The 19,231-nt window shown below is 40.5% G+C and overlaps 1 protein-coding gene across 1 annotated transcript in view; it reads left to right on the plus strand.

The window, feature by feature from the left end:
* Window positions 1-480: 480 nt before the first annotated feature.
* The window catches only part of LOC149465148 (vomeronasal type-2 receptor 26-like), a 34,945-nt gene continuing 16,194 nt past the window's right edge, over window positions 481-19,231 (plus strand). The window contains exons 1-2 of the mRNA XM_089673614.1: window positions 481-713; window positions 11,790-12,078. Coding sequence (XP_089529740.1) covers window positions 481-713; window positions 11,790-12,078 — 522 coding nt within the window. The remainder of the gene's footprint in view (window positions 714-11,789; window positions 12,079-19,231) is intronic.

The raw sequence follows: 19,231 nt of genomic DNA on the forward strand, positions 1-19,231 counted from the left end.
GTGTTCCACTGTGTCCGGAGGACACAGCGGGCACCGGATCGTGATGCTGTGCGCTCCCAGGGAGCTCGCACAGTCCAAAATGGCGGGCGCTGTTTATGAATGGCAACCTGCCCCTGCACTGCCACCGTCCAGCTGTTTATATACAGCGGCCAGACGGTAAGTGGTTAACAGAGCGAAAAATCGGTCGAATTTCGACGCATATATGGCCGGCCTTAGTAACACTTTAAGCCCGTAATGAAGAATAACAAGAAACTGTAAATAAATTGTATATATTGCAAAGGTTATAATTTCATTTAAAAGCAAAAAAAAAGTAAGAAAAAAAAGAAGTGACTATATACTGCTGTGAGTATTTTTATCAGTTCCCAGCCGAGGGATGTAAGTCAGTCCCAGGAAGAATATATAAAGTGCTGATTGTGAGCCCTGTGATACTGCAGATCTGTGCTTGCGCTCGTCGTATCCCGTGATATGATCTCCTCCATAATGCTCCTCACAGCCTTCTCCGTACTTATCTTCATCTTACAAGTGTCATCGCATGGAGATCCAACCCGGAACCCTCCGCCGCCATGCAAGCTGGCCGCACCGCAGTTTCTCTTTGAGTATGAATATCGCCAGCCGGGAGATCTGACCATCGGAGGACTGTTTTCTGCCCATATGAGAACCACCAAAATACACTATCAGGATTCGCACTCTTGGTGGGGTGACATTTGTGAGGGGTAAGTGGGCTGGCCGGTCACCGATAGGACCGCTTTCTGCCCAAATCTCAATAGACTGATTTATGGGGCCTTTTTGAGCATCGCATTCAGAATCCCGGTTATTTCTGGTTCAATCATTATCTTTTTACTGAAATTTAACAAAAAAAAAGAATGTCAATGTGTAACATATTGTAATTCTTATTGAACAAATAATGATCTAAATAATTAAACACGGCGCTACATTTTTTTTTTTCTGGAGAGCTACAGCTTACCTACAGGTAATTGAAGCCCAGATATTAAATGCAGAGAAAGATGACAAAGGCCCAGAATCCTGGTCATTCCACCACCATGATTACACATTTTCAGTACTTGGAGACCAAAATGATCAAAATAATTATTAACATTGACTTCTTTATCAATTATGTTAAGATTGATTATTGATAATTGAATGAAACACAATTCACCCCGTTGCCATATTTAAATTCTTATTAAACAAATAATTATCTAAATAATTAAACACAGGGCTACATTTTTTTTTTCTGGAGAGATACAGGTTAGCTACAGGTAATTGAAGCCCAGATATTAAATGCAGAGAAAGATGACAAAGGCCCAGAATCCTGGTCATTCCATCACCATGAAAAATCAATATTAATATAAATGATACAGAAGTCAATATTAATAATTATTTTGATCATTTGGTCACCATTTATATTAATATTGATTATTGTTAATTAAATGAAACACAATTCACCCCGTCGCCATATTTAAATTCCTATTAAACAAATAATTATCTAAATAATTAAACAAGGCGCTACATTTTTTTTCTTTTCTAGAGAGCTACACCTTAGCTACAGGTAATTGAAGCCCAGATATTAAATGCAGAGAAAGATGACAAAGGCCCAGAATCCTGGTCATTCCACCACCATGATTACACATTTTCAGTACTTGGAGACCAAAATGATCAAAATAATTATTAATATTGACTTCTTTATCATTTATGTTAATATTGATTATTGATAATTGAATAGAAACAATTGAGTCCTGTCCGTGATACTTTTTTTATTTGCACTAACATACAATTTTGAGGACAAGCTTTTGGGGAATGTCCCCTTCTTCAAGGTCTAAGCAGTACTACTCACAAAGTTAGCAGAATGTTAGAAGAGATGAAAAAAAAAAAGAAAAAAAAAAAGGAGGCTAGAGATAAGATGCAGTCAAAGCCAGGGGGGAGGGGGGGGGGATACTACACTCACACAGAGGGAGTCAAGCTACAGCTAATAGTCATAACACTGTTGGATAATTATTGAGGAATCCCAGGTCCAAATTCAGGCCGTTATCTCTGGTGTCAAGTAGAATTATCATTCTTAGTTCAAAGGTTTTTCTTTCCTGAATGGATTTGAAATTTCCTTTAACCACTTCCAGTCCGGACACTTTTACCCCCTTCCTGACCAGGGCAATTTTCAGCTTTTAGCGCTATCACACTTTGAATGACAATTGCGCGGTCATGCAACACTGTACCCAAATGAATTTTTTACCATTTTTTTGAGATAGATAAAGCTTTATTTTGGTGGTATTTATTCACCACTGGGATTTGTATTTTTTTTGCTATGTAAATGAAATGTCCAAAAATTTTGAAAAAAAGTGTTTTTTTTATAAAATTTTGCAAATAAATAATATTTCATCATAAATCTTAGACAAAATTTATTCTGTTATCTTTTTAGTAAAAAAAAAAAAATCCAAATTAGTTTATAAGCAAAAATTATAATTTTTAAACATTTTTTTTTACATTTTTATTTTATTTTTTTTATATTATTATTTTTATTTTTTTTTTTTACATACTGTCACCCTAGCAGTACAGTGTCACCATGGTGACACTGTACTACTTGTGAGGGTTGATGAAGCTTTTTTTTTTTTTTTTACACTGATTGCTTTTACACCCATATAGGATGTAAAAGCAATCATTTCTCTTTCTCTCTGTGTGCATTCTTGCACTCATTGAGAAGAACTGAGTGAGCTGTGATTGGTCACAGCTTGTCACATGGTACAAGGCTTTTGTGAATAGCCTTGTACCATGTGACCTCTGTGATCATTCACAGATTTCACACATAGTAAGCAATGATGTCAGAAGTGACATCTTGCTTACTACTTTGCATGTGATCACTGATTGGCCAATCAGTGATCACATGATCGGGATCTCGTACAGAGGTCCCGTCCGACGATCGGTGTTTCACTGTGTCCGGAGGACACAGCGGGCACCGGATCACGGTGCTGCGCGCTCCCAGGGAGCGCGCACAAGCAGGGTGCGGGGAGGCCGTTTATAGACACCCACCCGACCCTGCAGTGCCACCGTCCGGCCGTTTATATACAACGGCCGGTCGGGAAGTGGTTAAGTACTAAAACATTGAGGTCTCCCATTGTGTGGTCTGGTTGTGTGAAATGGTGTCCCTCAGGTGTGCAGAAGTCATCTTCTTTATGTTCCTTGATGGTATGTCTGTGCAGATTCATCCTTGTTTGCAACTTCTGTCCTGTTTCGCCAACATAAGATCCTTTTCTGCACTGGATGAGGTACACCACATGACTGGAGGTGCAGCTGTATGATCCGGAGATATTGAAGATCCCTTTGAGTGTCTGACACTTGTTGATGGATGATTTGGTTGCACAGTTTGCAGCGTTTCTTATTGCAGGGTTCACTAATAACAAAGATCCATAATTAAATGAAACACAATTCACCCCGTTGCCATATTTAAATTCTTATTAAACAAATAATTATCTAAATAATTAAACAAGGCGCTACAATTTTTTTTCTTTTCTAGAGAGCTACACCTTAGCTACAGGTAATTGAAGCCCAGATATTAAATGTAGAGAAAGATGACAAAGGACCAGAATCCTGGTCATTCCACCACCATGATTACACATTTTCAGTACTTGGAGGCCAAAATGATCAAAATAATTATTAATATCATTTATGTTAAGATTGATTATTGATAATTGAATGACACACAATTCACCCCGTTGCCATATTTAAATTCTTATTAAACAAATAATTATCTCAATAATTAAACACAGGGCTACAATTTTTTTTTTCTGGAGAGCCTCCTTAGCTACAGGTAATTAGAAACTAGAAACTAAATTTATTTTAATTTCTTTTGTACTTCTTTTAATTTCTAGAAACTAGAAATTAAAAGAAGTACAAAAATAATTATAATTTGACCTGCAAACATATTTATTACCTGATTAAACAAATATTCATGTAAATATTAAAACACATTGTTACATCATTTTTTTTTTTTTTGCTTGAGTGTTTAACTACAGAATTGAAGCCCAGATGATTCCGAATTAACCCCGTGCACACTGCTATACAGGATTTTTTCTTTTCATTATTATTTTGTGCATTTTTAATATGATGCTAAAAGAGGACCGAACAAAATAAATGTGGAAATTAAAAGAAGTTTAAATGTGATTAATAAAAAATGAATCTAATGTGACCTGCAGCCATATTTAACATCTTTTTAAACAAATATGTGTTTAAATATTAAAACACAGTGTTACAACATCTTTTTTTTCTGATGCGTCTGAATGCACGCTGCTATACTGCCTGCATAGGAAGATTGTAGTGTGTTACCAATTGTTCTCTTGGTGACTGTGGTCCCAGCTGCCTGGAGATCATTGACAAGATCCTCACGTGTAGTTCTGGGATGATTCCTCACTGTTCTCATGATCATTGACACTCCATGAGGTGAGATCTTGCATGGTGCACCAGACCTAGGGAGACTGACACTTGTTTTGTGTTTCTTCCATTTGTGAATGATTGCACCAACTGTTGTCACCTTCTCACCAAGCTGCTTGGCCACAGTTTGGTAGCCCAGTCCAGCCTTGTGTAGGTCTACCATCTTGTCCCTGACATCCTTGGACAGCTCTTTGGTCTTTGCCATGGTGGAGAGTTTGGAATCTGATGGTTTGATTGCTCCTGTGGACAGGTGTCTTTTATACAGGTAACACAATGAGATTAGCAGCACTCCCTTTAAGAGACTGCTTCTAATCTCAGCTTGTTACCTGTATGAAAGACACCTGGGAGCCAGAAATCCTGCTGAATGATAGGGGATCAAATCCTTCTTTCCCTCATGAACATGCAGATCCGTCATCATTTGTTAGACGCATTTCTGCTGAATTTGTTGTTGCTATTCTGTCTCTCAGTGTTACAATACACCGAACCAGGGGCGGACTGACAACTCATGGGGCCCCCGGGCAATAGGGGATCATGGGGCCCCTGTGTCCTTGCCCAAACTCAAAAAAGTCTATGAAAAAGGTACCAGGGGCATCTCTTGGGGCCCCCTGCTGACCCTGGGCCCTTGGGCAGTTTCTAAATGGTTAGTCTGCCCCTGCACCGAACATTCGATTTTTAGACCGATCATTTCTGTGTGAGGGGCAAACATTCAAAATCAGCAGGGGAGCAAATACGCATTTCCTTCACTGCATATATTGCCAAAAGTATTGTCCCCGCCCTCCAAAGCATGTGATTCAGGTGTTCTAATCCCCTCCATGGACACAGGTGTATATAATCAAGCCCCTAGGCATGCAGACTGCTTCTACAAACATTGGTGAAAGAATGGGTCGCTCTCAGGAGCTCAGTGACTCCAAGCGTGGTCCCGTGATAGGTGGCCACCTGGGCAATAAGTCCATCCGTGACATTTCCTGCCTACTAAATATTCCACGCTCAATTTCATGTTCCCAACTTTGTGGGAAGAGTTTGGGGATGGCCCCTTCCTGTGCCAACATGACTGCACACCAGTACACAAAGCATGGTCCATAAAGACATGGAGGAGCCAGTTTGGGGTGGAGGAACTTGACTGGCCTGCACAGAGTCCTGACCTCAACCCCATAGAACACCTTTGGGATGAATTAGAGCGGAGACTGTGAGCCAGGCCTCCTCCCCCGACATCAGTGCCTGACCTGACAAATGTGCTTCTGGAAGAATGGTCCAACCTTCCCATAGACACCCTCCTAAACCTTGTGGACGGCCTTCCCAGAAGAGTTGAAGCTGTTATAGCTACAAAGGGCGGGGCCAACTCAATATTGAACCCTACGGACTAAAAGTGGGGGGCCATTGAAGGTCATGTGTGTGGAAAGGCAGGGGGCCAATATTGAACCCTACGGACTAAGACTGGGAGGCCATTAAAGGTCATGTGCATGGAAAGGCCAGCGGCCCAATACTTGGGGCAATATAGTGTACGTCAAGAGCATTACTATGATTGTAGTGCTCATTTGTATGTTATGTGTATATTGTGTGCATTGGGGGATACAGAAGTAGGAAGAAATGGCCCGGCCATCAAACACCTCGTCCCGGCCCCGGTGGCAAGTCAAAACATGTTGGGGGCCATGACTTGGATGAATCGAGCCGAGGCTGATTTTACCTGCTAACCACTTGGGGCGAGCAAGGTGTGCGGTGGTCGGGGGATCTCTTCCTTTTTCTATAGCGTGCTTTGTATCTGGATGAAGCTTTCCCCAGCTCGCACCCTCACTAGTCAGCGGCATCCAATTCATCGGACCTTGTTAGCCTGAGCGGGGGCCACTAAGCATTTACTGTGGGTCACAGTGTGTTGGGGGATGTTCTAGGCCTCATTCACATGCCAGCAAAGAGCCATGCAGGATCAAGACGAAGTGCTCAGGTGTGTGCTAGCATCCGTGTAGAGATGCAAGATTGGTCAAGGTTTTGTCCAGTATGTGAGGCCACCCACTTCCTTACCGAGCCGATTCTGACATATGTAAAAATCGATGTTTTATTGCTAGAAAAGTTACTTGGAACACCTAAACATGATATATTTTTCTAGCAGAGGCCCTAGAGAATAAAATGCAATTTGCTGCAATTTTTTTATGTCACGTTGTATTTGCGCTGAGATTTTCCAAACGCAATTTTTTGTGGTGAAAAAATACACTTTCCCCCCCTTCCAGTCCGGACACTTTCACACCCTTCCAGCCCAGACACTTTCACCCCTTCCAGCCCAGACACTTTCACCCCTTCCGGCCTGGACACTCCCCCCCTTCCAGTCCGGACACCCCCCCTTCCAGTCCGGACACTTTCCCCCCCTTCCAGTCCGGACACTTTCACACCCTTCCAGCCCAGACACTTTCACCCCGTCCAGCCCAGACACTTTCACCCCTTCCGGCCTGGACACTCCCCCCCTTCCAGTCCGGACACCCCCCCTTCCAGTCCGGACACTTTCACCCCCTTCCAGCCCAGACACTTTCCCCCCCCTTCCAGCCCGGACACTCTCCCCTCTTCCAGCCCGGACACTTTCCCCCCCTTCCAGCCCGGACACTTTCCCCCCCTTCCAGCCCAGACATTCCCCCTTCCAGCTCGGACACTCCCCCCCTTCCAGCCTGGCCACTCCCCCTTCCAGCCCGGACACCTCCCCCCCTTCTAGCCTGGACACTCCCCCCCTCTTCCAGCCCGGACAATCTCCCCCCCCTTCCAGCCCGGACACTCCCCCCCCCTTCCAGTCTGGACACTTTCCCCCCTTCCAGTCCAGACACTTCTCCCCCCTTCCAGTCCAGGCCAATTTTCAGCTTTCAGCGCTATCACACTTTGAATGACAATTGCGCGGTCATGCAACACCATAGTCATATGAATTTTTTAGCATTTTTTTAGACATATAAAGCTTTATTTTGGTGGTATTTATTCACCACTGGGATTTTTATTTTTTTGCTATATAAATGAAAAAGTCAAAAAATTTAGAAAAATAGTCTTTTTTTTATAACATTTTGCAAGTAAATAATATTTCTTCATAAATCTTGGCCAAAATGTATTAAGTTATCTTTTTAGTAAAAAAAAAAAATAACCCAAATTAGTTTATAACCAAAAATTATAATTTTTCTAAACTTTTTTACATTTTTATATATTTTCACCATGGTGACACTGTAATCACTGATCATTCACAGATTTCACATGTAGTAAGCAATGATGTCAGAAGTGACATCTTGCTTACTACTCTGTATGTGATCGCTGATTGGCCAATCAGTGATCACATGATTGGGACCTCACACAGGTCTGTGTTCCACTGTGTCTGGAGGACGCAGCAGGCATTGGGTCGCGGTGCAGCACACTCCCAGGGATCGTGCCCAAGCAGGAAGCGGGAAGGCCGTTTAAATACATGGGCTGGACGGGAAGTGGTTAATGGATTTTAAAAAACCCAAAACATAATATATAACTCAATTTTTTGTAACATGTGAAAGATGATGTTACGCCTAGTAAACAGATACCCAACACGTCATACGTTAAAATTGCTCAATTGGCGCCAAACTACGGTACCCAAAAATCTCTATAGGTGACAATTTAAACATTTCTAGAGGTTACAGAGGAGATCTAGCAGTAGAATTATTGTTTTCGCTGTGACGTTTGCAGCGATACCTCACATGCGTGGTTTGAACACCGTCTACATACATAGGTACGACCAACGTATGCATTCACCACTGTGCGCAAGCACACAAGGACAGGGGCACTTTCATTTTTGTTTTTATTACATTTTTTTTTAAATGTTACTATCCCTTTTAAAAAAGTGTTTTTGATCACTTTTATTCCTATCACAAGAAATGTAATAGAAATAAGCAGTGACAGGTCCTCTTTACCCACATGGAAGAAAAATATATTTGAAATATATTTTAAAAATATTCTTCCCAAATATACAGTCAGGTCCATAAATATTGGGACATGGACACAATTGTAACATTTTTGGCTCTATACACCACCACAATGGATTTGAAATGAAGCAAACAAGATGTGCTTTAACTGCACATATGCAAACCGTTGTAATTCCTACACCGTTCACCTGATTTGGATGTAAATACCCTCAACTTAAAGCTGACAGTCTACAGTTAAAGCACATCTTGTTCATTTCATTTCAAATCCATTGTGGTGGTGTATAGAGCCAAAAATGTTAGAATTGTGTCCATGTCCCAATATTTATGGACCTGACTGTATTGATATATATTTGAAATACAATTTTCAATGTATTTCTAAATATATTTCAATATATTTCAACACATGTTGAAATGTGTTTTTATTACAAAATATATGAAAATATTTTTAAAAATATCTATTTCTTTAACCCCCTTCCCTCCTAAGGGTAAAACAAATCTAAATGCCTAAGCACAATTCTGCAACGTTGACGTGTTAGTAAAACCGTACATATCGTCACAACTACTTTGTACATCCAGGTGGATTATACCTTGTTTTTTTCAGGACAAATTGGGCTTTCATTTGGTGGTAAATGGTCATGGATAGCTCCTAATTTTTTTTTATTATTAAAGGAAAACTGGGCCAAAATAGTAAAAAAAAATCATTTTTTTAAATTTAACTGTGTGTTTCTTGTTACGACCATAACCTACCACCAAAGAACAACTCAAAATACATTCTCCAGTTCTTGACGATCGCAGCGATACCATATATGTGTATGTTATTTGTTGTTTGTACCCGTAGTACAGTCCAGAAACAACAGTGCGCATTTTGTTTTTGTCTTTTTTTTTATATATAAAACACACTGTCACTGACATTGACATTAACACTAACTGACACTGATACCATTTTTTTTTTTAAATCCTGACCTTTGACCCTGACCTTTGCCTTTGACCCTGACCTTTGACCCTGACCTTGACCCAAACACTAACCCTGGTACTGAACTAGATCAAACCTTGATCTAGGTATTTTTCTTTATTTTTTCTTTTATTTTTTAATATTTATTTATCTTTTTTTTTTTTTTACAAACTTTTTTTTCTCTCTCTGTGTCAGGAGTTCGAGAGATACAATGTATCTCTCTTCTCCATTCATAGAGAGAGAGAAAACAAGGGGGCCGGGCTGCACAGTGATTGATCACTGAGATAGCCAATCAGAGGCTATCACAGCGATCACGTGACCCGGATTCGGGAGTCTCGGGTCCCGATCGTTAGAACGGGACCCGGGGCTCTCAGTGACACCGCGGTCTTGGTGCTGGGAGCGCGCCGAGCGGCGCGCTCCCAGCACAAAGACAGGTACGCAAATATGCGGCCCCACGGAAAACAGCCCAGGTCCGTGAGGCCGCATATTTGTGTTACGTCGGCGTCAAGGGGTTAAATATTTTCTTCAGACTTTTTTTAACATATAAAAAAGACAAGCCTACTTGTCTCCAGCCACAACTCACCGGCTCGGGGACAATCCTACTTATCCGCAGTGACCACCATTTTACCTATTCTGAGTTAACCCCTTGTTAACTAGAATGTATCGAGGTCCCCATACCACTGAAGGGTCCCGAATCTGTCTCCATACAGAATTCTTTCCTCCTCCAAAGACCAACCACCGCCGTGAGAATACAAACCAAAGCACGAAGGGGAGGAAGGGAAGCTTCTTCTTCTATTAAAATAAACAGTGCAGTGCTAATAAATAATATATATATATATATAAATATCCAGTGAATAAGTGATACAATAAACAAACTCAATATACACCCCCTAAGAGTATATGTCCAAAATAATCAATGAATATATAATAGTGTCATGCGTGTATTCCCTCGTAGGGAATATCTAGTGCAAAAAGTGACAAATATAATCATAAAACAATATAGTGGTAAAAAACGTACAGTGCTCAAAATAAGTGAACCAATATTCAGTTGCAAGAAAAGTCCAAACAATTGATAATAATAATGCAATGCTTTGTGGTGGTCTTCCCACTTCACTCTTCATGCAAAAGTAATGTGCAGTGTGCGTGATTCACACGTGCCAACCCTTTAACGGCCAAAATGCCCCCTCACCTCCTTACTTAGACCCCACAGGGCCAGCACGCTTTAAGGATCAAACGATCCTATCAGAATGGATTCCTCTCTGGTTATCGCCTTCCACCTCCAGCATCCACCAGATTAGCAGCCAGCTCTGTTAAATCCCGTTCTTTGAGTACATTGAGGGACACAGGAACAGGGAATTTCCATGGGTCACATAGCATTGCTATTAGGTGGAAAGTCTATATAACAATGGAGGACCAGCCATCAGAGCCAGGGGGACATGCCAAGTTCCAGGAAGCCTTGAAAGATTGGACGTAAAAACACAGGCATATCACATGAACAAGATAATAGATCCAAGCAGCATCTGAGTCCATACGATGGAACCCTGGATGACCAACTGGCTAACGCATTTTGAGACCACAACCTCTTCCTCAGAGCCAACTAACTCAGCTAAGGTTTTTTTTGTGCTCACAGGGTTTCGACAAACAACTGCACCATGGAGCTCCATGAAAAAAGCAGCAATAAAAGAAAAATAAGTAAATAAAAAAATAGAGACTATTGAGACTATTGTTTCTTTTGAATGGACATTAATTAATACAAAAAATAATAAATATATTATATATATATATATATATTGTGGCAGTACGGTATCCTGCCATGATGGAAATCATGATGGACACCCAGGATTCTCAACTATACAGGTTGAGTGGCTCCAGGCAGATCTCATAATGCAGAGGAAACTGGTTTATCAGTTTCCTCTTTGGTTTGTAAAGCCTGTTTTGGGACCTGTAGCCTGGAGATTTCTTAGAGATTTGGGAGGGATTAAATCTCCAATCCTGGGCCCATATTTTGGGAGCAGCCAGCGTGCTGATTGCACAGGTGTGTGCAGGCCTTTTAGGGGAGGCCAGGCCATGATTCTGGGCTCCACCCTGGCAGATAGGAGTCAGGAGGGCTCCACCCCGGCAGACAGGAGATCTCTGCCGTGGAGTCAGGTGGGCTACACCTAGTAGAGGTGGGAGCCAGCATAGCTGTGTGCAAAAACAACCTTGTGGAAGGAGTCTGTAGGAGACAGATATAAAGCTGTGTAGCTGAAAGAGCCAGAAGGCTGAATTGGTTTGATGTTGGTTACCCCGTGTGGGAAGCATTTGTTATTTGAACTTTCTTTTAAATAAAATTGGGCAAAAAGGCCCTTAAGAAGAAGCGAGTTGCTGTGTGCTTTAACAAGAAGAGCTCTACCATTTGAAGCGAGTTCCCACAATATATATATATATATATATGTTTTTAGTTCATGCCATTTTTGTAGATAAATTGAAATGGTCTCTTGGAATATTCTCAGTATCTTTCCCTTGTTTTTCAGACTTGATTTGAATGAATATAGAAGTATCTTGGTGTTCATCTTCGCTATCAACGAGATTAATAAGAGTATGAAGCTTCTACCCAATATTACCTTGGGCTATCACATATATGACAGCTGTGGAGAGACAAAGAAAACCATAAATTACGTTCTACAGATATTATCAGGGGTGAAAGAGGCCCCTAACTATAACTGCCGGAAGCAGGGTGAAATTGCTGGTTTTATCGGTGATTCCAATTTTCAGGCATCCCAGGCAATGGCGCGGTTACTCAGCCTCTACAGATACACGCATGTGAGTGCAGACTGTAGATTTCAAAATAAAATAATATTAATGTTCAGAGACATTGACAGGATTATCGAAATCTACTAACACTATGGTAACATATCCTTTGACAAAGTAACATTCTAATCTATATACACTGCTCAAGCAATGAAAGGAGCACTTTTTAATCCGAGTCTAGCATCAAGTCAATGACACTCCTGGGATATGGATCTAGTCAGGTAAGCAGCAGAGGGGGTTGTTCATCAGTTTCAGCTGCTTTGGTGTTCAGGAAATTAACAACATGTGCACTAGATGAGCAACAATGAGATGATCCTCAAAACAAGAATGGTTTTACAGGTGGAGGCCACTGACATTTTTTCCCTACTCATCTTTTCTGACTGTTTTTCACTAGTTTTACATTTGGCTCGGGTCAGTGTCACTACTGGTAGCATGAGGCCATACCTGGACCCTACAGAGGTGGCACAGGCAGTCGAACTCCTCCAGGATGGCACAGCAATACCTGCCATTGTCAGAAGGTTTGCTGTGTCTCCCAGCACAGTCTCAAGAGCATGGAGGAGATTCCAGGAGACAAGAGCATAGAGGAGATTCCAGGAGACTGGCAGTTACTCTAGGAGAACTGGACAGGGCCATAGAAGGTCCTTAACCCATCAGCAGGACCGGTATCTGCCCCTTTGAGCAAGGAGGAACAGGATGAGCACTGCCAGAGTCCTACAAAATGCCCTCCTGCAGGACACTGGTGTGAATGTCTCTGACCAAACAATCAGAAACAGACTTCATGAAGGTGGCCTGAGGGCCCTAAGTCCTCTAGTGGGCCCCTGTGCTCACTGCCCGGCACCATAGAGCTGGATTGGCATTGGCCATTTTCACAGATGAGAGCAGGTTCCCCCTGAGCACATGTGACAGACTTGAAAGGGTCTGGAGAAGCCGTGGAGAACGTTCTGCTGCCTGTAACATGGTTCAGCATGACTGTTTTGGTGGTGGGTCAGTGATGGTCTGGGGAGGCATATCCATGGAGGGACACAGAGACCTCTACAGGCTAGACAATGGCACCATGACTACCATTAGGTATCGGGATGAAATCCTTGGGGATTTCATTGTCTGACCCTACGCTGGTGCAGTGGGTCCTGGGTTCCTCCTGGTGCAGTAGGTCCTGGGTTCCTCTTGGTGTAGGACAATGTCCGGCCTCATGTGGGGGGAGTATGCAGGCAGTTCCTGGAGGATGAAGGAATTGATACCATTGAATGGCCCCCACGCTCACCTGACCTAAATTCAATAGAACACCTCTGGGATGTCATGTTTCGGTCCATCTGACGATGCCAGGTTACACCTCAGACTATCCAGGAGCTCAGTGATGCCCAGGTCCAGATCTGGGAGGAAATCCCCCAGGACCCCATCCGTGGTCTCATTAGGACCCTCCCCCAACATTGTCAGGCATACATACAAGCATGTGGGGGCCATACAAACTACTGAGGACCATTCTGAGTTGCTGCAATGACATTTCAGCAAAATGGACTCGCCTGCTGCATCATTTTTTTACTTTGATTTTCAGGGTGTCTTTGAATTCAGTCCTCTGTAGGTCGATCATTTTCATTTCCATCAAATGATGGGGCATCCTTACATTCCAAACACATCACCCCGTCCATGTTAGTGTAGATATCCAGCATGATAATTTTCCTCATTGAGATCTGATGGGTTTTCAAAGTGTTTGTTTCATTTTTTGAGCAATGTATTTGTTGGAAAGGAGAATGGACTTCGAGTGGGCACTTGATGATACATAGAGTATATTCCACTTGGGAAGCTTTTTCTTCATTTCCTGTTACACCACCAAGACATAAAGTGCTGGGAAATCTTTCCAACATGGGCAGAGATAGCAAAAAAAAAACCTGACAGAATGGAGTTTTAAAGGTCAAGGTCACTTTTTTCCAGAAAATAGCCTATGCAATCAAGGGTCACTAGTAGATGTTAAAAATCTGTGCAGCTTTGTAAAATGGAAATTAATTTTATTGTTCTACCTACTGTAAGTAGGGCTCACCCCTTAGGGGCTCGCTGGTTTGCCACAGGTTCTTTTCCAGATTGGTGCAGCTAGGAAAACAGCAACAGTCACTTTTTCTGGCTCTATTAACAGTCTATGGCAGCCTTTCCCAACCGGTTCAACACAGAGGAACCCTTGAAACAACATTCTGGTCTCATGGAACCCCTGCTGAAAATGGCTATATTTATAGCTCATGATTCACTAGTGTGATAATTAGAGATGAGCGAATCGAACCTGGCGAAGTGGAATTCGTTTTGAATATCAGGAAAAATTCGATTCGCATCGAATCCGAATTTTAGCAAACTTCGGGTGCACGAATCAAATTTTTCCCGATCAGCCGGCAAAAGTGTCACTGCAGAGAGCTCCGCTATTTCTGACAGTTCTCTGACAGTTCATTTACAGCGGTTGAAACATTGTATCTATTTGTTTCCATTTAGGATACAGATGTTTTTATTCGGAAATAAATAGATACAATGTTTCAACCGCTGTAAATGTGTAGGAACTGTCAGAGAACTGTCAGAAATAGCGGAGCTCTCTGCAGATACACTTTTTGCTGTACTTTAATTCTTCTTCTTTTCATTCTTCTTCTTCTTTTCATTCTTCTTCTTCTTCTTTTCATTCTTCTTTTCATTATTCTTCTTCTTCTTTTCATTCTTCTTCTTCTTCTTTTCATTCTTCTTTTCATTCTTCTTCTTCTTCTTTTCATTCTTCTTCTTCTTCTTTTCATTCTTCTTTTCATTCTTCTTCTTCTTCTTTTCATTCTTCTTCTTCTTTTCATTCTTCTTCTTCTTCTTTTCATTCTTCTTTTCATTCTTCTTCTTCTTTTCATTCTTCTTTTCATTCTTCTTCTTTTCATTCTTCTTCTTCTTCTTTTCATTCTTCTTTTCATTCTTCTTCTTCTTCTTTTCATTCTTCTTCTTCTTTTCATTCTTCTTCTTCTTTTCATTCTTCTTTTCATTCTTCTTCTTCTTCTTTTCATTCTTCTTCTTCTTCTTTTCATTCTTCTTTTCATTCTTCTCATTCTTCTTTTCATTCTTCTTTTCATCCTTCTTCTTCTTCTTTTCATCCTTCTTCTTCTTTTCATTCTTCTTCTTCTTCTTTTCATTCTTCTTTTCATTCTTCTTCTTTTCATTCTTCTTCTTCTTCTTTTCATTCTTCTTTTCATTCTTCTTCTTCTTCTTTTCATTCTTCTTTTCATTCTTCTTCTTTTCATTATTCTTCTTCTTTTCATTCTTCTTTTCATTCTTCTTCTTCTTCTTTTCATTCTTCTTCTTCTTCTTTTCATTCTTCTTTTCATTCTTCTCATTCTTCTTTTCATTCTTCTTTTCATTCTTCTTCTCATTCTTCTTTTCATTCTTCTTCTTCTTCTTTTCATTCTTCTTCTTCTTTTCATTCTTCTTATTCTTCTTTTCATTCTTCTTATTCTTCTTTTCATTCTTCTTTTCATTCTTCTTCTTTTCATTCTTCTTCTTCTTCTTCTTTTCATTCTTCTTCTCATTCTTCTTTTCATTCTTCTTCTTCTTCTTCTTTTCATTCTTCTTTTCATTCTTCTCATTCTTCTTCTCATTCTTCTTTTCATTCTTCTTCTCATTCTTCTTTTCATTCTTCTTCTTCTTCTTCTTTTCATTCTTCTTTTCATTCTTCTCATTCTTCTTTTCATTCTTCTTTTCATTCTTCTTCTCATTCTTCTTCTTCTTCTTTTCATTCTTCTTCTTCTTCTTTTCATTCTTCTTTTCATTCTTCTTCTTCTTCTTTTCATTCTTCTTCTTCTTCTTTTCATTCTTCTTGTTTTCATTCTTCTTTTCATTCTTCTTCTTCTTTTCATTCTTCTTCTTCTTCTTTTCATTCTTCTTTTCATTCTTCTTCTTCTTCTTTTCATTCTTCTTCTTCTTCTTTTCATTCTTCTTTTCATTCTTCTTCTTCTTCTTCTTCTTCTTCTTCTTCTTTGTCGTGCCCCGTGACTGCCCAAATGAGTGAAGTGTGCGGTGATTCTAAGATGGACGGCACTCATCTGCATGTCATACTGACTGACAGTATTATTTCTCTTCCCCAGCAGACTCCAAGGGCATTTAAATTAAAGGTACAGTGTTCTGCACTAATATAAAGGCTCTCTGAAGCCTAGAAACCCTTTTAATAAGTTAAATTTGCGGCGAATAAATTCGCATCGAATCGAATTTCTCCCGCAAATTCCGCGAATCAGCCGAATCAAATTTTTGAATAATTCGCTCATCTCTAGGGATAATCAGTGGGAAGAATGTTCCTTACATTTGTGGTTATTAGGAAGAGTTACCCTTTTGTGGATAACTAAAATGATCATTGGTGTTAGGTTGGACTTATTTTAGAGGCATAAATTGCTCAACCCCTAACAACCCCTGGAGGAACCCTAGAGTTCCAAGGAACCCTGGTTGAGAAACTCTGGTCTAGGGGTTATTCTTTGAAGATTGCTCAATAAACCGGGATGGGATGCAGGAAGCTGTGGGATGCTCCAGAAACACTGTACAGTAGTAAGATGGCACTCTCCACTTTTTCAAAGCTTCTTAGTACAGTCCCTCTAGTAGCAGCTAAGGGAATGAGCAGCACTGAGACACCATAAGAAATGTCTCAATTCAAGCAAGCTTCTGGCACTGATGCACAAGGAATTGTAGCACTGCACACTCACTAGGATCCTACAATTAGGTCTGTACTCACAATGTCCCTGAATACTTGAATGCCTCCTTCCAATATCAGACAGATTTCTCCCATGAGCTTTCCAGAACAGATCCACAAAAGGATCCCTTGATTAACTACAGCTATTTTCAGAACAGTACCTTCCCCCCCAGTTCTAGCTTAGCTGGGACCTCAATGAGCTCCTGAAAAATAATTCAGCTGCACTGCCCAGAAGGGCAGCAGCCCTTCAGGCTGGGAGCTTCTTCTCTTTGACAAGAACCGGGTTGCCTCAGGCCATAAACTTGGCATTTTGTGTTTCATTTTTCCTCTTCTCCCAGTTTTGTTTGGTGAATCCTTGCATCTCTCAGTAAAAGATGATCACTGAGCTATCTTAATGCTTTTGTATGAGGACTATATCTGACAGAAACATTCCCTACTGGCTTGGAAAAAGGGTGAGCTGACCAAGGACAAAATGAAAGGATGCCCAAGGACAAAATGAAAGGATGCCCAAAGTAGCATTGGGTGGTCATCAAGAATTACTGGAAGTTAAAAATGGCACAAACTACCAAAAATGTACTACATAAAAACATATATATATAAAACCTGGACCCTTTGATAATGTGCACCGCACGAAACGCGTCAGGGGGCTGCAGTATCTGGACATCTGACCACAGTATGTGGTCATCCTAAATATTACCTGGTCAGTGTTTCATTTGCATTTTATCTGCATTTTACCCTCACCATTCATGTTGTACCTTTAAATAAATTCAGTTTATACGGTATCACACTATGTGGTGTCCCTTATTGGGCTCTCTTCTATGAGAGTTCCCACTTGCAGAATCTACCTTAAAAGGGGACCCCGGATGGTGACATACCTGAGACACGCATATGAATCTTGAAGTATACGCTCAAGGTGCGATTGGAAGGTGTAGGATTCTATCTCCATCTTGGCAACGGATGGTCGCTATCTGATATCATAGGATAAACCTTACATGCGTTTTTTTGACGCACCTCTGGTGAGTGCGCAATTTTTCCTCAGATTCACCGTGTGCTACACAGAATCTTATCCCACGCACCTACTAGGATCTCTTGGATCCCCACGTTTGATTTATTTTGGGACTTTTTTCATCTCACTTAATTTCACCGCAGTGTGATTTGTCATTTGCACTTCAGTGTTTGTATGTACCTTATATGTGATATATGCCATTTACTACTATAGCGCTGCACCTTATATATGGTTTTATATATATATGTTTTTATGTACTTTATTGGAAGGTTTTCTCTTGGTTACCTTTTGGTGTTCTAGCCGCTTTGAGATCTCCGGATAGCGCTCGCTTTTTATCTTTTTGCACCAAAAATTTACTGTTGATTATTACAAACCAATCATTGCGATCCAAGACATATACCAGTTCATACAAATCAGTCTGCCCATTTCTACTGTCTTTGTTGTCCCTGCTCTGGAAGCCCAACCCCTGCGGACACCACCTTAAACCTCTGGCTAGAAGAATCCTCTGGCTGCAAGCATAAAAATAGACTCACACAGCTTAGAGTGAACTGATATTTTGGTTGTCTTGAGATCAAATGTAAGCAACAGGAAAATGTATGCATAGGATAACGGCTATTACTCTAGTAACTTCAAGTGAGGGTCCCAACATAGCATAGTGCAAAGAAGCAAACGGGGCGCACCGGCCTAGTGCATTACCTTCTAAAAATGTGATTTATTGAATAAACGTAGTATGCTCACAAAAGGATAAAATCAAAGGCACATCGCAAAAAAGACACTCAGGACTCTGAGGAAAAGGTTCTGCCTTAACCACTTCCAGTCCGGACACTTTTACCCCTTCCTGTCCAGGGCAATTTGTAGCTTTTAGCGCTATCACACTTTGAATGACAATTGCGCAGTCATGCAATACTGTACCCAAATGAATTTTTTACCATTTTTTTGAGACAGATAAAGCTTTATTTTGGTGGTATTTATTCACCGCTGGGATTTTTATTTTTTTTACTATGTAAATGAAAAAGTTCAAAAATTTTTTAAAAAAGTGTTTTTTTAAATAAAATTTTGCAAATAAATAATATTTCATCATAAATCTTAGCCACAATTTATTCCGTTATTTTTTTAGTAAAAAAAAAAATCCAAATTAGTTTATAACCAAAAATTATAATTTTTAAACATTTTTTTTTACATTTTATTTTATTTTTTTATATTATTATTTTTTATTTTATTTTTTTTTTTTTTACATACTGTCACCCTACCAGTACACTGTCACCATGGTGACACTGTACTACTTGTGGAGGGTGATGAAGATTTTTTTTTTTTTTTTACACTGATTGCTTTTACACCCATATAGGATGTAAAAGCAATCATTTCTCTTTCTCTCTGTCTGCATTCTTGCACTCATTGAGAATTACTGAGTGAGCTGTGAGTGGTCACAGCTTGTCGCATGGTACAAGGCTGTTGTGAATAGCCTTGTACCATGTGAC

The sequence above is a fragment of the Staurois parvus genome, unplaced genomic scaffold (genome assembly GCF_062004578.1).
Source record: "Staurois parvus isolate SC_StPar_1 unplaced genomic scaffold, SC_StPar_1.0 ptg000143l, whole genome shotgun sequence".
Lineage (NCBI taxonomy): Eukaryota > Metazoa > Chordata > Amphibia > Anura > Ranidae > Staurois > Staurois parvus.